Source organism: Cornus florida, unplaced genomic scaffold (genome assembly GCF_030987335.1).
Source record: "Cornus florida cultivar Cherokee Brave unplaced genomic scaffold, ASM3098733v1 CherokeeBrave_3.0.0_Hap2_Chr01, whole genome shotgun sequence".
NCBI lineage: Eukaryota > Viridiplantae > Streptophyta > Magnoliopsida > Cornales > Cornaceae > Cornus > Cornus florida.
Window position 1 is genome coordinate 99737199 of NW_026775571.1, and position 26087 is coordinate 99763285.

General features: G+C 37.2%; 2 protein-coding genes across 3 annotated transcripts; one reads left to right on the top strand and one right to left on the bottom strand.

Annotated features, from left to right (window-relative positions):
- The first annotated feature begins 187 nt into the window (after nucleotides 1-187).
- LOC132278739 (tropinone reductase-like 3) lies at nucleotides 188-20037 on the top strand. The gene is made up of 7 exons (XM_059780609.1): nucleotides 188-247; nucleotides 1520-1660; nucleotides 2143-2259; nucleotides 19071-19205; nucleotides 19453-19578; nucleotides 19674-19775; nucleotides 19888-20037. Exons 1-7 carry the CDS (start codon nucleotides 188-190, stop codon nucleotides 20035-20037), a joined length of 831 nt encoding a protein of 276 aa, XP_059636592.1.
- Nucleotides 20038-20270: 233 nt separating this feature from the next.
- Nucleotides 20271-25797, bottom strand: LOC132308835 (uncharacterized membrane protein At1g16860). Of its 2 annotated transcripts, XM_059807090.1 has the most exons (4): nucleotides 24941-25794; nucleotides 21670-21825; nucleotides 21115-21326; nucleotides 20271-20957 (listed from the first exon to the last, which is right to left on the bottom strand). In XM_059807090.1, the coding sequence occupies exons 1-4, from the start codon at nucleotides 25664-25666 to the stop codon at nucleotides 20765-20767; spliced, it is 1287 nt and encodes a 428-aa protein (XP_059663073.1). In that variant the 5' UTR covers nucleotides 25667-25794; the 3' UTR covers nucleotides 20271-20764. The 2 variants fall into 2 exon arrangements, with proteins under 2 accessions (XP_059663073.1, XP_059663079.1); XM_059807096.1 differs by lacking the exon at nucleotides 21670-21825 and having other exon boundaries at nucleotides 24941-25797.
- Between the last annotated feature and the right edge of the window lie 290 nt (nucleotides 25798-26087).

The following is a 26087-nucleotide window of genomic DNA, read 5'->3' on the forward strand; positions in this document are numbered from 1 at the left end:
ATATTTATTTATTTTTATAATTCATATGTATAAATATTTCTATTCTTTTTCATACAATAATGAATGGATATTTGATGAAAGTGCCGATATGAATGGATATTTGATGAAAGTGTATTAAGGATTTTATTCTTTCAGTTGACCCAAAAAAAAAAAAGAGAGACCTTTTTGACAATGTTTGTTCACAGGCATGCACCAGGACTTGAATAACAGGGCAAATTTTCAATGCCAATTTATGTTTGTTTTGCCAGTAAGAGTTTGGGATACATTACAACACATACAAAAAGTTTTGAATGTTAATTAAAACTTGGATTGTAATCAAATTGCATTATTTTTCACTTAGCATGTGGGATAAAATAATCACAGTATGAGGAATGCCTAAAGCCTGAAATTTGGGATAAGAATTTATTCATGATCAAAAGATTTACAAATTTCAACCACCCAACCAATTTGGTCCCAAGGCAGATGCTTTTTCTTTCTTGCATGTGTTTCAATAGCTATTGCACTTTTTCATGGACTTTTCTGTGACACTGTTTGCTGATCACTTAATGAAACACTAATTCATGTGAGGTTTGCCCAGGATTTGAAATTCAAATCTTCATGCTCATTTTACTCATCCAAAAAAAAAAAAAAAAAAATTCTTCATGTTCTTTTTGATTAAAATTTAGATTGAAATTTATTATTTAATAAGTCGTAAATTCGGATGTCTTGAGTTCAACTCTTACAAAATGTAAAAATACACAGATTTAAATGATACGTATGATTCGCAGGTGGTTGTACATATTCAAAGTTTACCTTGCAAGTTGTAACCATAAGATCAAAGAGCTGATTGTTGGAAAGATTTTCCAATTTTGAAAAAAAAACTCGAATGGTTTTTAGAAGGATTCCCCATTTGCAGCGCAAAAAAAAAAAAAAAAAAAAAAAAAAAAAAAAAAAAGAAAGAAGGGTTTTGATACAATAAATTTATCTCCAAACCTTATTTAAAAGGTGTTATGTGGATCTTTTGGCATAAAAATGTGTACATTGAATGAACTTCTCGTATGTAGTGGATTCAAATTTATTTTAAAAAGTCCTTTCAAAGCGTTCAAATCAATAATGAACAAATCGATTGATAATAATACTCATTTATCGACATAAAGAAAATTTCTTCTTGTCACTATATTTCACGAGCCGCACTCTTGTACTTTCTGTTCAATTATTTGAATTGGACTGATCTTGTGAAATCCCATTATAGATGCCAGATTCCGAATTAGTATAACAAATAGGATGATCAACGGTGAAAACAATGTTGGACTAAAAGGCATATGCTCTATAGTTTTTAAATGTATCTATATTAAAATGGAAGTTTGTTTTTAGAGTAGTAATAATCTCACAGTTTAGTTTATGCTATCATTTTTCTTGTTTTTAAAGTAAAAAATTCAACTTACTAAACAATAAACAATGTGAATTGCAAAGCCAAATTAGAAAATGATGAGATGACAACATATGTTGAGCTTCAATCTTCTCTGCATCTGAATCCAAGCAACAGAATCGAAGCAAGGAGATGAAGAGATTTGAAGGCAAAGTTGCAATTGTGACGGCTTCCACTCAGGGCATTGGCTTCAGTATTGCTGAGCGCCTCGGCTTGGAAGGTGCCTCTGTTATTGTCTCATCTCGCAAACAGGTTCATTTCTGGCTCTCCCTTGTATTTCCATCCTTTCATTTCTCAAATCACACTGGAATTCAGGATTCACACACACAAACACATTTCAATGTGTTTGTGTAAACATGTTGTTTTATCATATATCTTTTCTGGGTGTCCCTCAAATTTCAATTTCTTTTTCCTTCTTTATTTCTGGGTGACTTTCTTTATGTATTCAGTATTCACAAACACTTATGTATTTATACATGTATATGTGTGTATAAACATGTATTTTTCATCCATCTTTTGTGGGTGATCCTCAAATTTTATTTTATTTTTTCGTTCTTTTTTTCTTGAAGAAAAATTAATCATTATTTCATTCGGGTTTCTCCAATTTCCCTCGAATTCATGTCGTATGATACTTAAAAGAGTGTGTGTGTGTGTTTTATTTTATGTAATGCATATTTTATATAGGGGTTTAGAGGTGGTGAGCTCATTTGTGATATGTTTTGATGGTTTTGAAGAACAATGTAAATGAGGCATTGAAGAAGCTTAAAGCTAGAGGAATTGAAGTGTTGGGAGTGGTTTGTCACGTGTCAAATGCAGAGCAAAGGAAGAATCTCATAGACAAGACTATTGAGGTCAGAAAATTAAGTTAATTTCTTATCTGTTAAGAGTATCCCAGGATTAAAAAATGATAAAATACCTGGTATTGATTGTGGTTCAAAAAGCAAAATGGTCCACAGAAGTGTTTAAGGTTTGTTAATGATTTATTATGTATAGCCCTCAATTTCATCTTGTAGTGCATGAGCTCAATGTCACTCCTGATACTAAATCATTTTTAAGTAGTGAATTAGGCTTTAAAACATTAATTAACCATGTTGGTAAAGAGTATGTAACTTGACACACAAAAAAGGGTCCAACTTCATCTAGATTCAAAATTGGAACTGCAGGCGACGCTTCAGTTACATTTGGAGTTATCAGAGAGAGAGAGAGAGAGATTTTAAATGGTGAATGAATTTTTCTTAAGTTGAAGTATTATTTGTATTAGAGGAAAAATAAATTAGAGTAGAGAAGCAAATAGCTTATTCTTCCTTCTTGGATAAGAATTCTGTGCCTTGAATGGTTTTCTGTGTCTAGATTTTTGTTATTGACAATTTGTTTTCCTTTGAATGGCTTTGATTAGTTTGTTAAGTGCAGTTCTATTTAGGGGTGGTAAAATGGGTCATGATTAACTAACCTGTTCATATTAATCCGTTTTAAAATATATATGGGTAAATCATTTTAAAATATGGATCAAAATGAATGACTCATATTCAAATGGGTTGAATATGAGTCACCCATTTTGACCCATATTTTACTGATTATATAAAAGACCCGGTTTCACTTCCTTTATTTGACTCAAATTCACCTCTTCTTTCTCACTAAAATTCTCTCACATGATTCCAAATTCTCTCTGTATCTCTTATTCTCTCTCTGCATCATCCTCTTTCTTTATCTAAAATTCATTGTAGTACTGTAATATTACTTTGCTAGATTCACATCACATATACAATGTATTCGTGTATATTCATTTAATTATTTATTCTATAAAAAGCTTAACAAATGATTTCATAATATATATATATATATATATATATATATATATCTTATCTTCATGCATGTCTTGTAACAACCTTAAACTGATACCATTAAAAAAAAAAAAAAAAAAAAAAAATTTGGCATGACCTCCCCTAAAAAGGGGCCTACAACCACCTGCTAAAAAAAAAAAAAAAAGCAATGGCCATTCCTGGCCTTTCAAGACATATACGACATGTCCCAACACATAATACAATTAATATATTTCAGCTTCCCATTCATCCATTCATTATATCTCAACATAGTTCAGTTTATGGTGGAATAACTATATGCTATTTAATCCAAATATCATAATTACAGTCCCAAAAATATAATTAAGTTAAAACGTCCATGTCTTACTACGTTTAGACAACTTATAATAAAATTACAGCCCATGAATATAACTATAATAGCAAGAATCCACAAATCTCTATACTAAATATATCAAACTAAGGTTTTACAAAAAATATGGGACTTAATTCAAAAATAGCAAAAAGGTCTTTTAATCCAAATTAGGCTTGTGGTAGTACGTCATCCGCCACTTCTTTTCCGTTTCCTGAAAAATGTTAAATATAAGGGTGAGCATAAGCTCAGTAGGAAGTGCCTAAAGCACATCTCTTGAGACTCCGTGAATCCACACCATGAATAGGAATAAGGAAATTGGGATCATACCATGCCGGAAAAAAAAAAAGAATATAAATAACCACAATACCACATCATTAATCCGATACCACAAATGAATATGACATGCCATGCCATGCAATGTCACTCCCCATTTTTCAAAACCATTTCCATCATCATTTTCAAACCGTTAGTGAACCCGTCCCATGGCAACTCCATGGCGGCACGAGGGGATGATTGGCTACTGTCCCTGACCCATGGCAACTCCATGGCGTCATTTGGGCCCAGGTAACTCAACCATACTAGGGCAATTTCCCTAATCCCCTCTAGGCTTCACTAACGCCGCGGTCCCTAGGCAATTCCTAGGCGGCCGGATTTTTCACAAAAATCATTTTCAAAATTCTTTTCCAAAATCCATTTTATTTCTTTCAAATCAATTTTTTTTTTTTTTTCCATTCTATCCCAATGATATGCATAGATGTCTCATGCTTCTCAATGCCATGTCAAATGAAAGATTTTTACAATTCACAAATCAACATAAGATTTTCATATTTCACAAATCAACACACTTCCACATAGCAAATTCTAACAAATTAATCATAATAGGCATGAAAATTTGATACTTAGACATGTTTTATACCATTCAAAAAAAAAAAAATTTCTAAAATTATATTTCATACTTTCTAATCACCAAACTAGCACTAAAAGCACAAAAAGATTGAATTAATCAACAATTTACATGTTTCATTATCATATATATCAAGCAACACATAGTCACAACTTGGCACAATACATATATAACAAAGTAAGAAATTTTCTACAAATTAAGCATGCTAATCATCAATAAAGTAGAGTAATTCACAAAAAGGCCCAAGAACATGTGAATTAGAACCCCTACCCCACTTTTATGCAAAACCCCCAATTTTTTCACCTCAAACCCTAGGATTTTTGAATCTCTTATAGTGCATCAACCAAGGAATTGCTTCTATCAACTTGTTGATCTCGTCGTGGGCTTCGAATAGCCGCAAACGGCTCTTAAAAACACTAAGAAATGAGGGAGAATTCAAGAGTGGAAGCTTGAAGTCAAAAAAAAAAAAAAAAAAAAAAGAAAAAAAGAACCGAGAGGAAGACAGAGATGGGAAAGAGAGCAGATGGAAAAACTAAGACCAAATGTGGTCTTACAACCACTTAAAAGGAGCGTGGGTCCCACCCTTTTTCCTTTTCTTTTCTCTTTTTTTTTTTCTTTTATTTTAAATTCTCACCACACACACAAATATATATACATACCATAATTACATGTATATATATATAAAGAAAACACAAGACATTTAAATGTCTAGTCATAAAATAAAATAATATAAATTTCAAAAGAAATTAGAGGATTTACTATTACACATACATCTTTTTACAAGATATATATATTATAATGAGATTATCCAAAATAATACGGTAACATTTTTTTCCCCTAAAACGGGTTGGTAGGTCATGACAAATTGAGCCGGTTCATTTTGACCCAACACATATTCAACCCGTTACAAGCGGGATGAATTTGGGTCACAATCCATATATTGACCCGTCATACATTGACTCGGCCCAAACCCGACACAACCCGCCTATTTACCACCCCTACAAAATATGATTAGTCACAATAAGCTTTATTGATTAAATTCGGAGTTTCATTATATTATTATACCGTATGTATAATGTGATTAATGTTACTAATGTGAGTAGGTCAATCAATAGTTTTTATCTATAGATGTCATTACACATAAACATTGCAATCAATTCACGAATATATATTTTGGTTAACCTAAACTCGATGTTAAATGATGACTTTTATTAGCTATATTTATATTTTTCTCATTAAAAAGTCTTATTTTTTTAATAGAAAATGATTACTCTGTACTACTCATTTAATTGTTCAAATATGCAATAAATAAGGAAGGGCTACTCTTTTAATTGGTGAAGTATACAACAAATAAGAATGTGGAGCTCTCCACTTAGTTGTACTTGGTATAAATAATCAATTAAAAATTATTCGGTTAGGCAAATCACTACAAGTGTTCGGTGTGAACCTACTCTTTTTTAACAGCATCGATAAATACACAAACACTGTACACATTTATGCTATGTTCGGTGTAGAGGAATGGAATGGAATGGAATACCCATTCCAACCATTCCTTTGTTTGGTATGCAACTTAAAGTGGGAATGACCATTCTATTGGAATGAAAATCCATTCCTGGGAATGAAAATCCATTCCACAACTAAACTTATGGAATGGCCATTCCATTCCCAAGTAATTTATTTTTAAAAATTGACTTCCCAAAACACCCTCATATTCCAAGTCCAAAAACCGCCATTACCTTCCATCACAATCATCTTCGCCTTTCACCACCACCACCACTACCACTGCCTTCCACCACCACCTTCACCATCGCCCACCACTTTCTACTGCCATCGCCTTCCACCACCACCATCGCCCACTACCACCGCCGCCGCCTTCCACCACCGCCACAGCCACCTTCACCGCCGTCGACTTTCACCATCGCCAACCACTTTCCACCACCACCGCCACCATTGCCTTTCACCACTGCCATAACCTTCCATCACCACCGCTACCGCCACCGCTTTTCACCACCGTTACCGCCACTGTTTGCTGCAACCACCACCACCGCCTTTCACCACCATTGTCTTTCACCATTGCTACCGCCACCACCTTCCACCATCACCATTGCCATTGCCTTTCACCACACACAACTGCCACCACATTCCACCACCACCACTACTACTGTCTTTCACTACCACCACCAGCTTCCACCACCGCCACCGCCACAGCTCACCACCGCCGCCGCCTTCCACCACAACTACAACCACCTTTCACCACCACCACCGCGGCCGCCGCCTTCCACAACCACCAACAATGCCGTCATCGCCTTCCACAACAGCCATTGTCCACCTTCCATCCCCACCACCATCGCCACTACCTTTCACCACCACCACTGTGATACCCCTCGGATCTGAGACACGGGTTGATCAGGCCCAGACCCAAACCCGAGGGAATATCAAACAATTAAAGTATTTTAAAACGAACACGGATGACAAAAATAAACAATAAAGATAGAATAAAGCTGAAAGAAAAATTATTTATAAAACCCTCCATGTAACTAAAAAATAAAACTCCAATCTTACAAAACTTCAAGGTTACAACTTGGGAATCCACGGATGGACCCCTAACCAACGATTCAACTGAAACTAAAAACTGAAAATAGATAACGCTAGAAACATCAAAAGAAGTCCTACGTAATCAGATAAATGTGAGACTGTCTTCGACAAGCACGATCAAGCTCTAAGGCTAGAACCGTCCTGTACCTGAAAAGAATAATAAAGGAGTGGATCAAACCCACGAGCAAGTTCTAATCTAACTGCAATCCATACAGAGACCAGATACGCAGATACACCGTAGACGCCTCACAATATCTATCTAGTCCATACATGTAAATATATCCACACTAAGGGACATTCACTGGTCTATAATAGGGATCTCAACCTGAATAGAAGGCAACATGCGAATACGCACCCAAAGGTGGGCATGAGTACCTAGACCTAACTGGGTACACCTCAACCTATTATAACCAGCTACGCATCCTCCACATATACGCACCCTAACCAACGAGTCTGAGACTCAAGCTCAACTCGTGGTACCATAACCATATATATAAAGTCCGTCCAAATCCAGGGTATGCAGTTCAACTATTTATTAAACTGACACACAATAAACCAACTAGTTAGTCACTCAACTTATTCAGTTGATATAACTTAACTACCATCCGTTAATCCAGGAAGTCATCCAACTTGGTTACAGCTGATCTGACTTAGTCACAATTAGGATTCGATATCTTTCAATCCATTCCATTAATCCATTAGGTTAGGTTTATGCGTTTTGAGCTAAACCGTCCCTAGCATGTCACCGTCCCATACCGGTACATACAATCCTCCATATCCATGTAAATTACAACATATATAACAGTTCAATAATTTACAGACCAAAACCACCATCCAAATAATTGCAGAAAAATATTTAAAGTTTCAGCAGTTTAAATCCATGCATTTAACCATATAGTTGCAGAAGACAATTTAATAAATCAACAACTAACATCCAGAGCCCGCATAGACCAAATTTAATATGTCAAGGACTCTATCATGCATGTGAATAGGTTAAATAATCCTATTATTATCCAATAATTTGCTAAAATAATTTCAGAAGATTGTTTAATGTTTCGTCAATTTAAATTCAAGCATTAACCATATAGTTACAGGAAACGATTTAATAATTCAGCAACTAGCCTCCTAAGTATGCATAGATCAAAATTAATAATTAAATGACCTTATCATGCATTTAAAAACAAGTTTTATAAACACATTACATTCCATTAAATTGCTGAATTTTAATTCAACAATTAATTTATCTTCCATTTGTTAACAACATAGGAAGTGCCTTAATTTTTACACTGTTTGTCCCAACAATTTAGAATTAAACCTTAATCAATTTAAGGTTTTATTAACACCCAAATTCAGCCTTCTAATCTCTCTGTGGAACCCCAGAACCAACAGATTAAATCCCATGCCCCAATAGTATTAAACAGTACGTAGAAAATTAAAAAAAAAAAAAAAACAAACAGAAAATAAAAATTGAAGATGGAGCCTGCTCCAAATTTTGGGAGCAGGCTCTTTCAGCCTAGAGCCAGCTCTAGGAGTCCTTAGAGCCAGCTCTACTTGTTGTGGGAGCCGGCTCCCACATCCATGGAGTCGGCTCTCACCTCCTTTGAGAGCCTCTATCCCCGTTGCTTCGTTTCAGTCCGTCTGCTTCCTCTCTGATCAATTTCTACCACTCTGTTGGTTTCTAAAACTAATCTTAGGAGTCTTAATTGAGTCTAGAAGCATCCCCAAGGTTGCTTACAATAAATTTGAAAACAATTACAGAGTTTAAACAAAGCCCTTTAAACTAGCATTGTTGAAGAACAACACTGAAACTAATTTGCAACATCAGTTCTATCCCAACCCCTCTATTCTCCCTCTAATTTATATTTGAAGGTCTTAAATTACATCTAGTATCCATTCAGACCTTGGTTGATTTCAGTAAGATTCAAAATAAAAAATTAGAACAGTGGGACGTTATGCCAAAATAAAAATAAAAATAGAACACATACATGACATAATGGTTTTACAGATAATTTTCACCGTTAAAAGACCCTCAAGTAAACATATACAAATCATGCTTGGTTCAATTAATGGCCAATTAATCCCCTAGAGGTTATCTAGGCGCACAGAACACAAGCCAGAGGGAAGGAGGAAGATAAGAACTTGCCTGTACAGTTTTATAACCAAAACCTTGTCGCCGTTGTTCTAAGCTTTCCGGCAACCACTGACTACCTTATAGCCTCCTCTGGTTCTGATCTAATCCACCAAAATCCTCCCTTGGTCCTCTCTGTTCTTCTCCTTGACAGACCGTTACGATGCTATGTTCTCTCAACTTCTCTCTTTACAGAACCAAGACTTGTTTTTTCTCCAAACCCTTAACCAACGAAATCACTATATTTATAGACTTACAACCCTAAACCCTAATCCTTGTTTAATTAGAGTCAAAGCCCTAACATAAACCTTAGTCGGCCCATATACAAAACCTACGTCTAAAGTATCGGCATTATAAACGTACTTAAGTTAATAACCTAAAACTATCTTTACAAAAAATAAAATAAAATAGTGAATGCACAAAAACATAATATCATTAACAATTCAACACAAATACCATTTAATAAACCCAACCAATCAATTAATCAATTTAAACACACCAAATAAATAAACAAAGGCAAGAAATCAATTAAACAACCAGAATAACCAATTAAACAAATAATTAATAATTAAACAAATAAAAATCTAATAAAATAATAAACAAAACTACCGAGACTATCCTTTTAAAAATTAGGGGTATTACATCCTTCCCCCCTAACAAAAGGAATTCCATCCTCGGAATTCGCTCTTACCTTCTTCAAATATTTCAGGAAACTGCGAGCGAATGACATCCTCCCGTTCCCAAGTGGACTCAGCCTCATTGTGATGACTCCACTGAACACGCACCAAAGGAATCACCTTATTACGAATGATCTGATCTCGACGATCGACAATACGACACGATAGGCTGATATCGATCCTCATCTCGCAGAAATTTCGGCAATATGGAAACATGAAACATATTGTGTTGACGATCTAAATTATCTGGTAGTGCTAACCGATAAGCAACAGCACTAACTCGATCTGTAATCATAAATGGACCGATAAATCGCGGTGCCAACTTCCCTGTCTTCCCAAAGCGCATAACACCTTTCATAGGCGACACTTTGAGTAGAACCTGATCTCCAACCCTAAACTTCCAAAACACGAGTACGCCGATCGGCATAACTCTTCTACCGACTCTAAGCAGTGCGCATCCGGTCCCTAATAAGAGCAATTTTCTCAGAAGTATCCTTAATGAACTCAGGATCCAAGAATCTGCTCTCTCCAACCTCTATCCAACAAACAGGTGACCGACACGGTCGACAGTACAATGCCTTAAATGGTGCCATTCCAATAGACTTTTGAAAACTATTATTATACGCAAACTCCACAAGTGGCAAGTAATACCCCCAGTGGCCCTTAAAATCAAAAACACACGATCGAAGCATATCCTCCACAATCTGATTCACCCTCTCAGTCTGCCCATCAGTCGGATGATGATAAGCAGCACTAAGATGTAACTCCATACCTAAAGCCTGCTGAAAACTCTTCCAAAAATCAGACACAAAGCTCGAATCCCTATCTAATATAATAGACAATGGAGTACCATGTAGCTTCACAATCTCCGCAATGTAAAGTCTCATCAACTGCTCCGTAGTTAAATCAATGCGAATAGGCAAGAATTGCATTGATTTGGTCAACCTATCCACAATGACCCAAATAGAGTTATGACGCTTAAAAGAATTAGGCAAACCCTCCACAAAATCCATAGAAATGCTCTCCCATTTCCACTCCGGTATCGGTAGTGGCTGTAGAGCTCCTGGCGGCCTCTGATGATCAATTTTAACCATCTGACAAGTACTACATTGAGAAACAAAAAGAGCCATATCTCTCTTCATACCTGCCCACCAAAACTGTCACTTCATATCCTGATACATCTTGTCGCATCCTGGATGAACAGAAAACTCAGAATGATGAGTCTCAGTCACCACATCTTTCCTCAAATTGTCAGTAGAAGGTACTACCAAACGTCCCTTATACCGAAATCCTCCGTCAGTCCCAACGTAGTAGAATGGAACTTCCCTAGCAGCTATCTCTGCAACCTTGTCAATATACTGCTGATCCATGAGTTGTGCTTGTAAAACCTTGCGCATGATAGAAGGTGTAACCACCATGCAAGCCATAAAAGTATCCGATAACTCATCCATATTCCTCAAAGCATTCCACTCAGTGGTGAATAAAGCAGAAAGACTAGCATCGGGTCGGCGACTGAGTGCATCTGCAACCACATTCGCTTTCCCTGGATGGTACTGCATAGAAAAATGATAATTCTTGACAAACTCCAACCATCTGCGCTGTCTCATATTCAACTCCTGCTGAGTGAACAAATACTGTAGACTCTTACGATCACTAAATAATCCGAAAGACTCACCCAACAGATAATGCCTCCAAATCCGTAAGGCAAAGACCACACCTGTCAACTCCAAATCATGCATTGGATAATTAAGCTTATGAGGCTTAAGCTTCCCAAATCCATAGGAAATCGGTCGTTCCTCCTGCATCAAAACACATCCAAGACCCTGCAACGAAGCATCCCTGTAAATAAGATACTCGATCCCGCTCTGAGGAGTAGCCAGAACCGGTGCAGGAGTCAACTTAATCTTCAGCTCATCAAAAGCTTTCTGACAAATCTCATCCCACATGAACCGTACACCCTTCTTAGTCAAATGGGTGAGTGGTTCCGATATTCTTGGAGAACCCCTGGATGAACCAACGATAACATCTTGCCAAACTGAGAAAACTCCGAATCTCGGTAGGTGAAGTAGGTTGATCCCACTCTACCACAGCTGAAACCTTGGCTAGATCAACCGCTATCCCACTTCCTGACACCACATGACCTAGAAACTTCACTTCCCGCTGCCAAAATTCACACTTCTCGAACCTGGCATATAACTGGTGCTCACGAAGCGGCTGCAAGACTATGCGAAGATGTCTAGCATGATTGTCCTCCGACCAAGAATAGATCAAGATATCATCCATAAAGACAATAACAAAATGATCCAAATAAGCCCGAAAGACTCTGTTCATTAAGTCCATGAACACTGCAGGAGCATTAGTCGTCCCAAACGGCATAACACGAAACTCATAAGAACCATATCTCGTGAGAAATGCTGTCTTAGGAACATCCTACTCCTTAACCCTCAGCTGATGATACCCAGAACGCAGATCAATCTTAGAGAAGTATGCGGCTCCCCGTAACTAACCAAACAAATCATCGATCCTAGGTAGAGGGTACTTGTTACTAATCGTAACCTTGTTCAACTCCCTGTAATCTATACACAGGCGGAGCGAACCATCCTTCTTCTTCACAAACAGAACCGGTGCTCTCCGGGTGAAGTACTCCTACAGATAAAACCCTGACTGAGCAACTGCTGAATCTGATCCCTCAGCTCTCTCATTTCCACCAGTGCCATCCTATAGGGTGCCCTAGCAAAAGGCGCAATGCCTGGAGCTAAATCTATCACAAAATCGATCTCGCGACTAAGTGGCAACCCTGGAATCTCCTGAAATACATCCGAAAAATCCTATACAATTGGTATGTTATCCGAAGATACAGTAATCCCCTCCTCCGTCTCCTACTCTACCCGAAACAAAATAGGTGCTACTGTCCCCGCTAGAGTGTGGCATAGCAACGACGTAAAATATCCTGACTAGGTATGGTGAACACAATAGACCTTTCCAACACAAATAACTTGAGCATGGCAGTGATAACCAATCCATCTCAAGAATCACGTCATACGTGTGCATGTCCAGGACCAAAAGATTTGTTAGAAATCTGAGTTTACCAATATCTAGTGTCACATGCCCATCCTCCTATGTAAAATGGTGGTATTGCCAAAAAGGTGTAGAAATACCCTGAAATCTATTGCATACATGTGTCACCAACCTAAATCCCAACGGTTCAAAACACGTAAAAATAAACAAAATAGTTCGAAATCTACTCAGAGTTAGAACGTCGCTCTATTTTGAGAATCTTCCTTCTATACCAAACCTACCATATTGAGTTTACACAAGTTCTTTTATAACTCCTTGGTAATCATCCTATTGCAAGACAATGAACCTATAAGCAAAACTTTGTTTGCTTGCCCAAAAACCAATCACCCTACTGTGACTGACTTCCTTTCCTTATCGCAACGTACACATTCCAATACAGTTTAATAAAACCATTCATGTATACATCACAACACAACTTCCAATAAACAAAATTGAGATAGCCAAAAGCACAAGTTTACTTTATTAAGAACTTTTAAAACCAAAACTGTCAAACAAATAACCGTAAGGTATTCTTTAACATAATCCTAATGTACGTGATTAAATCCATACTACCTTCTTACTAATACCTCCTCCACTACTAGTAATTAAAAGTACTCTTAAAAGAGCAGTCATCCTTGAACTCCGGTGCCCTCTATCTCGGATGCTCCGGTATCTCCTCCATCCTGATCTTCTTCGGGGTTTTCCTCTCCGCTTGGCTCAGCTTCGAGCACCACCGAAGTTGTGTTAGGTCCACAGTATGGTGGCCAATCCCGCATGCAAGAAACTTTCCTTGACTTGTACTCCGAAGCAACGCCTATTGGAATCAACTCCTTGGTCTCCAATTTTGCCTTCTTGATCGGCCTTCGTAGGGCAATTACTGAAGTAACCTTCCTCGGCCTTGGGCCCTTCTTTGCTTTTATCGCGGCCCTCATCCTCCTCCTAGTGCCAAACATTCTGCAATTACAGAATAAACTTCACATCAGTAACCTCTAAACGAACCGTAAAGGAATACGACGAATCCTAAACTTAAGCTCTAATCAAGAGGAAACGCTACGTAGAAGACTTAATACGAAAACATCCTAGAGACACTTGAACCTGGAGTGCTCTGATACCAACTGTGATACCTTTCGGATCCGAGACACGGGTTGATCAGACCCAGTCCCAAACCCTAGGGAATATCAAACAATTAAAGTATTTTAAAATGAACACAGATGACAAAAATAAACAATAAAGATAGAATAAAGCTGAAAGAAAAATTATTTATAAAACCCTCCATGTAACTGAAAATAAAACTCCAATCTTACAAAACTTCAAGGTTACAACTTGGGAATCCACTGATGGACCCCTAACCAACGGTTCAACTGAAACTAAAAACTGAAAATAGATAATGCTAGAAACATCGAGAGAAGTCCTACGTAATCAGATAAATGTGAGACTGTCTTCGACAAGCACGATCAAGCTCTAAGGCTGGAACTGTCCTGTACCTGAAAAGAATAATAAAGGAGTGGGTCAGATCCACGAGCAAGTTCTAATCTAACTGCAATCCATACAGTGACCCGATACGCAGATACACCGTAGACGCCTCACAATATCTATCTAGTCCATACATGTAAATATATCCACACTAAGGGACATTCACTGGTCTATAATAGGGATCTCAACCTGAATAGAAGGCAACATGCGAATACGCACCCAAAAGTGGGCATGAATACCTAGACCTAACTGGGTACACCTCAACCTATTATAACCAGCTACGCATCCTCCGCATATACGCACCCTAACCAACGAGTCTGAGACTCAAGCTCAACTCGTGGTACCATAACCATATATATAAAGTCCGTCCAAATCCAGGGTATGCAGTTCAACTATTTATTAAACTGACATACAATAAACAAACTAGTTAGTCACTCAACTTATTCTGTTGATATGACTTAACTACCATCCGTTAATCCAGGAAGTCATCCAACTTGGTTACAGCTGATCTGACTTAGTCACAATTAGGATTCGATATCTTTCAATCCATTCCATTAATCCATTAGGTTAGGTTTATGCGTTTTGAGCTAAACCGTCTCTAGCATGTCACCGTCCCATACCGATACATACAATTCTCCATATCCATGTAAATTACAACATATATAACAGTTCAATAATTTACAGACCAAAACCACCATCCAAATAATTGCAGAAAAATATTTAAAGTTTCAGCAGTTTAAATCCATGCATTTAACCATATAGTTGCAGAAGACAATTTAATAAATCAACAACTAACATCCAGAGCCCGCATAGACCAAATTTAATATGTCAAGGACTCTATCATGCATGTGAATAGGTTAAATAATCCTATTATTATCCAATAATTTGCTAAAATAATTTCGGAAGATTGTTTAATGTTTCGTCAATTTAAATTTAAGCATTAACCATATAGTTGCAGGAAACGATTTAATAATTCAGCAACTAGTCTCCTAAGTATGCATAGATCAAAATTAATAATTAAATGACCTTATCATGCATTTAAAAACAAGTTTTATAAACACATTACATTCCATCAAATTACTGAATTTTAATTCAACAATTAATTTATCTTCCATTTGTTAACAACATAGGAAGTGCCATAATTTTTACACTATTTGTCCCAACAATTTAGAATTAAACCTTAATCAATTTAAGGTCTTATTAACACCCAAATTCAGCCTTCTAATCTCTCTGTGGAACCCCAGAACCAACAGATTAAATCCCTTGCTCCAATAGTATTAAACAGTACGTAGAAAATTAAAAAAAAAAAAAAAAAACAAACAGAAAATAAAAATTGAAGATAGAGCCTGCTCCAAATTTTGGGAGTAGGCTCTTTCAACCTAGAGCCGGCTCTAGGAGTCCTTAGAGCCGGCTCTACTTGTTGTGGGAGCCGGCTCCCACATCCATGGAGTCGGCTCTCACCTCCTTTGAGAGCCTCTGTCCCCGTTGTTTCGTTTCAGTCTGTCTGCTTCCTCTCTGATCAATTTCTACCACTCTGTTAGTTTCTAAAACTAATCTTAGGAGTCTTAATTGAGTCTAGAAGCATCCCCAAGGTTGCTTACAATAAATTTGAAAATAATTACAGAGTTTAAACAAAGCCCTTTAAACTAGCATTGTTGAAGAACAACACTGAAACTAATTTGCAACATCAGTTCTATCCCAACCCCTCTGTTCTCCCTCTAATTTATATTTAAAGGTCTTAAATTACATCTAGTATCCATTCAGACCTTGGTTGATTTCAGTAAGATTCAAAATAAAAAATTAGAACAGTGGGACGTTATGCCAAAACAAAAAAAAAAATAGAACATATACATGACAGAATGGTTTTACAGATAATTTTCACCGTTAAAAGACCCTCAAGTAAACATATACAAATCATGCATGGTTCAATTAATGGCCAATTAATCCCCTAGAGGTTATCTAGGCGCACAGAACACAAGCCAGAGGGAAGAAGGAAGATAAGAACTTGCCTGTACCGTTTTATAACCAAAACCTTGTCGCCGTTATTCTAAGCTTTCCGACAACCACTGACTACCTTCTAGCCTCCTCTGGTTCTGATCTAATCCACCAAAATCCTCCCTTGGTCCTTTCTGCTCTTCTCCTTGACAAACCGTTACGATGCTCTGTTCTCTCAACTTCTCTCTTTACAGAACCAAGACTTGTTTTTTCTCCAAACCCTTAACCAACGAAATCACTATATTTATAGACGTACAACCCTAAACCCTAATCCTTGTTTAATTAGAGCCAAAGCCCTAACATAAACCTTAGTCGGCCCATATACAAAACCTACGTCTAAAGTGTCGGCATCATAAATGTACTTAAGTTAATAACCTAAAACTATCATTACAAAAAATAAAATAAAATAGTGAATGCACAAAAACATAATATCATTAACAATTCAACTCAAATACCATTTAATAAACCCAACCAATCAATTAATCAATTTAAACACACCAAATAAATAAACAAAGGCAAGAAATCAATTAAATAACCAGAATAACCAATTAAACAAATAATTAATAATTAAACAAATAAAAATCTAATAAAATAATAAACAAAACTACCGAGATTATCCTTTTAAAAATTAGGGGTATTACAACCACCGCCACCACTGCCTTCCATTGCCGCCGCCGCCTTCCACCACCACCACCATCGTCACCACCTTCCACCACCACCATCACTGCCTTCCACCACTACCATAGTCACACCATTATCTCCTTCCACCACACTACTACCACTGCCTTCCACCAACACCACTACCACCTTCCACCACCACTGTTGCCACCAATTTCCACCATTGCCACCACCGCCGCCTTCCAACACCACCACTTACACTATTACTGCTTTCCACCATCCGCCACCGCCACTGCCACTGCCACCATTTATTTTTTAAAAATTATTAGTGAATATCATTTTGTTAATTTAATTTAATTTATTTGTTACTAATATGGATATTTTGGAGAATTCAATTAGAAATTTATTCCATTCTAAATTTTAAATTGGTCCAACCAAACACTAGAATGGTTATTATCATTCCATTCCTACACATTTCATATTTACAACCAAAAAATAGAATAAGAATAACCATTCCATTCCATTCCCATTCTCATTCCATTCTCACTTGGACTTCATTTCATTCATGCACACCAAACGTAGCATTAATATACTTTATGAACATACTATTAACAATTATCTAAAATTTAAACAAAAAATTAATCCCTCCATTCCACAAAAAGTGTCCACCATTTCATTTTTGGATGTTGTAAAATTATTGCCTCAATTCAAACTCCAATGTACTATTTTTAATTTATCCACCTTGTCTTTAAGTTATAAAATTATAAAAGCAATTAAAGTCGTATGGACCCATTATAAAATGATATATTTAAAAATTCTTTCACAAAAAATAATTATAAAATAAAATAAAATATTTATACTCTTAAAAATTAGGTTCCCAAAAAAAAAAAAAAAAGCCACTTTTTGTGGGTGACTGAGCAGAGGGAATATAAATTTAGAAATTTTTAAACAATTGATAAATTCGCGTAACTGTTTCGCGTAACACCATATCATTCACGAGAATCTGTTTTGCCATGTGTCCTTATTTCAAATTTTCTAACAAATGGATAATGAAAACCAAATATTCTTTTCACATTTCATAAATTTTTCCTCGAACCAAACAGATACTTATTACAAAATTTAAGCATTTTTCTTTTAATTTAATTATATATATATATATTTTTTTTTTTTGAAAGACTAAGAGTGCACAAGGTTCAATTTGGTACGATTCCCAACAGATTGTATGAAACCAAAATTGGAACTATTTCGAACGGTTCCTAAAATTTAAAATAAGAATCAGAACGGTTAGAATATGAAATCGGAATCGAATTAAACTTCTACCATTCCAGTTACGATTTCAACATGCGTTATTACTTTGATTCTTTGAATTGAACTGCATTTAATATAAGAGCAAATTACAATGATCTTTCCTAAGATTTGGCCTAATTGCAAATAAACCTAAAATTTGACATTTTTTTTTGCCAAGACACCCCCTATTTTATTATGAATTTACTTATATACCCTCACTATTATATTATTAAAAAACTAAAGTATTTGCTTATATTAATTTACTAATTTACCCACTAAAAACATTTTTTTTCCCTTCCTCTCTCTTCCCCTCTGTACTCTCCACCAAATGTCTTGGTAGCGAAATGGATTTACCCGTTGGGCCGTTTGATTGATGTAGCTTACCGACTTGGGTCTTCCTATAGCACAGAACAGTTTAGCAACATCCCACTGACCTACAAAATTTTTGAAAGAGATGTGATCAATCGTGTTCCACCTTTAGCATTCTAAGTGCTGTTTAATAAGTCATAACAAGAATACTTTTGTTCCTAGACACAAAATTGTTGTACAGTGTTGTTGCACTCATATATGTTGAAGCTTTGTACAACTTGAAACTTACATAAAACACATCACTTATTTATAGACATTCTTTCTCCAGTAGAAAGATATAGTCTCCCCTAGAAATATATAGATATTTAGATATTCAAGAGATTTTTAGGCTATACCATACAACTCTAGATAACTTCTGTTCAATGAAAATTACTAGTTTGGTTGCAGAAGTATGGAAAAATTGATGTGATCGTGTCCAATGCTGCCGTCAGTGTGGCTGCTGCTAGCATTTTGGAAACTAAAGAATCTGTTCTTGACAAGCTGTGGGAAATAAATGTGAAAGCTTCTATACTTCTTCTAAAGGTAAAAGTCCCTTCGAAAATACACTACATTTTGAAAATTAGAGTGGTGTTGTGCCATTACAGGAGCTTTCTTTTTCCCTGAATATGTAGCTTGCTGTTGTGTTTCTCAGTTAGATGGTTATTCTTGCATGGGCTAGTTTCCCCATTTTTACCACTTCTGTGTACCACTAAGAAATTTCTTCTTTACAATTCGAAGTTCTTGAAGCCGTCTGTCTGAGGTTTGGCTCTTATATATACATATATAACAGGATGCAGCTCCTCACTTGCAGAAGGGTTCATCTGTTGTTTTCATTTCCTCTATTGCGGCATACCAACCACAGGTTCCCATTACTATGTATGGGGTGACCAAAACAGCCCTACTTGGGCTTACCAAGGTAAATTCCATGATTCTGGCATTCTTGTTGCACCAAAACGAATTGAGGTTTTATGCTTTTTTCTTTTCCGTGCTACCGTTTCAATCTTCTTTCAGGCCCTTGCAGCTGAGATGGCCCCAGATACGCGTGTGAACTGCGTTGCTCCTGGTGTTGTACCCACGCACTTTGCCAAATTCATAACAAAACATGATGCCGCTGTAAGTATATGTTAGTCTTAAAATTGCGTCTAGGCGGTCTAGCTACTCAATTTGAAAATTTTAGGGGCTGGACCTTGTCGCAGACTTAATGTGAGTCTTGATTTTTCTTCAGAGGAAAGCCATCGAGGGCAAGACATTACTTAACAGGCTCGGTACCACAGAAGACATGGCTGCTGTCACTGCATTTTTGGCTTCCGATGATGCTGCTTACATAACAGGAGAAATTCTGATTGTTGCTGGAGGAATCAATTCCAGACTTTAGCTTCCTTTTTCTTTGCTTTACAAATTTTCCACTACTCTTGCAATCTAAATATCATATTTCTCTTGAGTTGAACCATTCCATTATAGGGAGAAAATAAAAGGAGGTTCACTTTCAACCAGGTGTATTAAGAATCTTGAAATTACTTTTCTAATAAATTCGTCTCAAGGAGAGTTCGTGTGTCATATTCTCATTCAAATACAAATGCATACACAGATTGGGATCTTCACAAGCAATTCATAAAATCAGCTAAAAATGCATAAATACTCAAAAACACATATTGATATTCTAAACATTTGAGTCTATCTGAAGAAATCAAGCGCTGCCATGTGCATATATATACATATATATATATATATATGAAACCACTATGGCATCTCTGAACTTTATGTACATGAAATTAGCTAAAAATTAAAATATGCAACATCAGGACAATACAACATCTCCTAGCTGCTCCGAGAGGGGAAGCCTTTTTTCCCCTTCTTCTAGATCTCCATCTAAGCCACAAAGCATATAAACACACGACATTACTATCCTTACTGTGCAATCTTCAGTACTGCTCTGCATCTTTTAGGCCATTTTACATACGCTTAAAATCCTGCGAAAGGTATTGGACAGAGGCCGGGCAGTGCTTGATTTTCCCATCAGAGAGGGGAAGCTTTTTTCCCCTCGTTGCGAGTTGCAAGAGGAAGTGGAAAAGGAGGTAGAGAAGAAATGCAAACATACATATCTACACTGGAATCACATCCGCATTCTGGCTTTCATCACATGTCAAAACGAGCCCTTCAATATAGGTTGGAAGGAGGCATCGGGACCATTGACAGCCAGTTGAAACGGGCTCTGCTGAAGGAACAATCATGAGAACGTTATCGTGCCGTCGGACAACCCCCATGACACTCACCGTGCTCCCTTCTTTAATATACCTGCCATTCAAGGAGCATTCAACAGAAGTCAACTCAAGTCTCAGAATGGCTCAGAAAGAAGTGGGTGGAAAAATGTGAAGTCAATCTTTTCCCAAGGCCAACAAGAGCAAAACCAATAAATACATGAAATACAGACTCAAAGCAGAATAAGGCTTACCCTTCTTTGAGGCGCATCACACGGTCATCACTTGAGAGGCTGCGGTCAGCAAGCCAGCGTAGAAAGCCTGGAGATAACTCTCGATTTTCCTTCGTTATATCCACCACTGTCGTCGGTTTGACAAATGGAGCAACCTTAGCTCCGTAGCCTGCTTTTACTAGAGCTCTTAATCCAGATTGGAAGTCTGATATGTAAAAATCCGCCACATTTTTCTGTTAATAAGAGGCACAAGAAGAGAGAGACATAAGTCATAAGCACATATTTTTAATTAACAAGTGGTTGGAACTTGAATGAAGAAACAAACATAATTTCAAGGCACATTTGTAAGTGGCAAACACATATAATTATTTATTACCACAACTCTTTATCAAAACTATATGCCCTCTTGCTAAGAATGCTTGGGATTTAATTGAAGCTATCCTTGTGACAAGCCATCACATAATGGTACAAAATTAAAGTGCTCAAGCCTACTTCCAACTAAATCATCATTTACCATAGTTTAGGTCCTCAAACCATTACATTGATCAAATTCCACAGGTGGTTCAATAAACTAACCTCAGTGTGTCTACAACCCCATGAGAAGAAACGGTGTTTAGGAGTTGCAGATTTTCCACCCCACCCTCTATACTCGTATAATTCTGTAGAAACATACACACATCTTGGTACCCTCTGGAAAGATGACTCAAGAGGAATACTGCCACAAGTGACAACCTACATAAAAAGATATAATATCTGTTACAATTGTTAAGACAGTTACAAGAAGAATAAAGGGATAAAAGAATGAAAGACATACAAGAAAACTCAAGCTACCACCACTCCAAAAAATTTCCTTTTTTATATATCAAAATTTTCATTTTTTTTCCAAGAAAAAACTGATCTACCATCATGCCCATGCGTTTGTCTCTTATTTCTCTTTCTCCTCATATTTTTTTAAAACAGACATGGTGGATGTTCAGGTTATTCCAATCACATCAAGTAAAATCCATAAATATAACTACTAAGATAACTTCGTCATTAACAAAATTGTATAACCACTAGTAACCAGTTAAAAGAAAGTTAACTCTCTCTCTCTCTCTCATCTGAATAAAAAATTAACAAAATAATAATAATTATCAAAACGCCAGTTGCAGAGTTTTTAACAATCGACTCTAGCCAACGTACCAAGATCTCAAGTAAAATTTTACTATTACCATAATGCCTTTGAAAAGTGATCTAGTACCAGCTCAAATTGGCTAATTTTCCATAAGGAACTAGTCGGGTATGAGTTTTTGCTACCACAGGAACAGCAAAAGACTATTCTAAACACAGCTGAATGACTTGTCAGACTGTTGGGAAAATAAGAAAAGCACTTGTATCATAAATAAATCTTGAGCCTTGATGGCTTAAACATCTGGTAACAGAAACATCTTTTGCTCCATTTCTCAATATCACAAGACATATCTTCTGATTCGTTTCTTACAGCCAATGGCAACTACCAGCTATATATGATCTTACACAGGATGGAATAACATAAATAGCTACTTTCAGATCCTGGCACATAAACGGAGAATAATCCACGTTCAAAATTAATCAGGGCCACAAAAGCTGCATGATGCCACCAGATTACACACTGAACCACCTCATCCGGTGTGCATTCTATAACTCTGGAAAGCGGCTTAATAAATAAGCTTATGGTCCAACTCAGCAATGAGCCTTGAGAGATTATATCAGACTTATAGCTGGTGCAAGAGCCTCTCAGACAAGCAACAATTCTTGGGTTCGTTGCTGGACTCTTACACAATTATATTCTAGAAAACTGACAAAAGCCACACAATTGGACCAAATGCTGTCAATAGCAATATAATTACTCATCCAATGGATATAGAAACATTAGGCAAAACTACTAATAATTTCCTTTCCAACAAGGCTTTCTGTTTTTCATCAATTTGTTTCTTAGGAGGTAAAAGACACGACACCAACAAACTTTACCAGATGAGCCTAGGTACAACATTTACCGTCCCCAAGTAAGACTAAACCCGGAAAGACTTCCATCTTTTCTTAACCTATTGGGTTCTATTTTTTTTTTCCCCCCAATTAGTATGCTATTCTACAGTACACCAGGCCAATTTTAGAGTTAATAGCATCCGAGATCAATAATCTTGACCCAAAAAGTAGGCAATTACCCAGTACTAGTCTGACAAGGGCACAGTGCTAGAAGGGGTGGACAATGTACAAATCCAAAATTTGGCATTTTTTACACTAAGTGGCTATCCTCATACTTGTACCCACTTTCTCACATTATATACCCTCCTTTTGAATTTATTTTAGTAATTAGTATCCATCCGAGTATCCAATTGTAACTTGTAAGATATCAACCTCACTGAAAAAAGAACCACTTCATTTTCCAGAGGCCTTCTTATTGCAATATGCAGCTTCTCCATAACAATGTATATTGAAAATCCGCTCCACATTTGAGCAGAAAGGTGATTCACTGTCTAACATCAGATAAAACCAAGCCATCCTTTGCTATTTGAAAATGCCATTAACTAGTACCGACCCTACCTATGTGGGGTACTAACAAGGAAATATTGGAGATATTTTGCACAAAACGGCTACTCTCATAATCAAACCCACGTCATCAGTCATGTTTGCCCAAGCTTTTGTCATTGCACCAAATAATGGCCCCTTCTAACTAGTACAACTGTACAATGTATATATAAAATATAAATTAAGCAATATAAACCTGATATGAAGCTCACAATCATTGGATGATAGCCAGAGAACCCACTTCCCCAAGTGCATTCAGTGTCAGCATTTTACTAGTAAATGGAAAGGAAATAGAATCTACTTTTAAAGGTATACGACTAACACAATTTTTCGGTAAGATTTACTCCATAAATCAAATCCATCAGTAAATGAAATTATCTAGAAGAATTCAAGGGCAGCAGCTAGTTCATGCACGTTGAGGTAAAGATATCAAAAAGAAAACAGTGAAGGTGATATGGTTCCGAAGGACAAACTGGATATGGACAGTTCCAATAAGATTTCATTCTTGAACAAAACTTCATAATTTTTGCTTTATTTCATCTATTCCATGACTGGAACAGGGATGATACACGTTACACCACGATTTTGAATCAGAAGAGAGATTATAGTGAAGTTAAAAGACTAGCTCTCACTCTCGTCACTCTACAATCATCAACCATTAATCTTCCACTTGCTACTAAATTTAACTTGTAGGTGGCACAAAATGCCGACCTCAGTTTGCCTTGTTCTAGGAAGCAATCGTGTGGTTTATTCTCATTCAAAGGTTGAAACATTAAATTAACTTTTTTCCCTCTTTTCCCTTATTGTAGAATTAAGGTTTGTGCATGTTCTGATGGAAAATTCTATCCTTTAACCCCAACAGAAGCAATTTGGGTACATTTTATAATCTATCTGTCAAACGCAATGCAGAAGTTATCCTTAATATCTTTGCTTTGCCGAATTACATCAATCATCATACAGATCAAAACCCATGATAACTAAACTTACTATCAGAATCACTACACACACATTATCATATAATAGTAACTATAATAATTTGCTCAATATCAGGGTCAAAACGGGCAAAAAAATATAAAGTCACAAATGACCATTAATTGTAGTATCTAACCACCAAAAATAACTAACAGATAACTAATTGACCTCCCTAATAATAAAAGCACAATGCACTTAAGCAACATAAAATACAAATGGTACGTATTATTGAATTAACATCATCAAGTCACATTTAGTTATAATAATAACTCATATGTATTCATATGTCGGTGTATATATGTATATGTATATAGAGATAGGCAATTACCCCAGTAACCTTGACAAACTGTCCGTCGATAGCGCCTCTAAGCTCAGCGTCAGGGTACCTCCGTAAGAACCCTAGCAACCCTCTTTTTTTCCAAGCACAATTCCACAGAACCACCACCACCACCGGCGCCAAAACCGCCACCACCGCCACCAAAATCACGGCCTTCTTCACTGCCACCATCAGAAACGCCCCCACCACTAACCCCATCACCACCACCACCAACACCACCCACATTACCGCTTTCGACAGCCTAAACCCTGACCTCACCTCCTCGGTCAAGCTCGTCACCGCCGTGCCGTACACCGCCTTGGTCATCGAAGCAGAAGGCTCCAGCTGACCGGACCTCCGACCCACCGACGAGCCCAATGGCCCGGACGTGATGAGACCCGTGGGTTGAAGGGGCACCATCGGGCCGGACGATTTCCTTGAGATCGGGCCGGAATTGGAGGTTTTGGTCGCAATTGGGCCGGATCTGACGGATCCGCTGCTGTGCTGTGAAGACGACGACGTCCGTGACGGCTTCAATGGGGGCGGACCGCCGCTCGCCGGGTTCTGATCAACGGCGATGTCGAACATTTTACCGAGCTCGCCGGACCTCTTGACGTCGCCGCCGGTGTAAGGTACAGCCCGCGACGCGATTGTGGGTTGTCGTTCCTTGAACTGTTCGGGTCGACCCGACACGTAGAGGCCATTGCTGAGCTGGTGCGATGGGATTCGAGTCCCCATAGAAAGAGAGAGTTGAAATCCACAGAGTGAGAGAGAAGAATATTAGTTTTAGAGAGAGAATATTAGTTGCATAGAGAGAGAGAGTGCGTGCTGTGTGAGTGTGTAGTGAGTGATGAATGGCGTTGATGAATGTGGGGGAGGATGAGATGTGAAATGATGAAAAAGGGTCTGGTTTTGGTGATAATGACGTGGGTATCCTTGTCTTGATATGGGACTACACTGTTTGCTGTTGGAGATTTACACTCTGGCAACAAATTTTTAGTTTTAGGAGGTTGACATTAGTGTTGAGTTTTAAGGAGGGTTTGAAATGACATTTTTAACCTTAGGTTCAAAATATTGGACTTTTTGCTTTTTCACTATATATGTTGCTCCACACACACAACACAAAATTTGAAAAAATAGAGCTCCTTGCCTTTGTTGT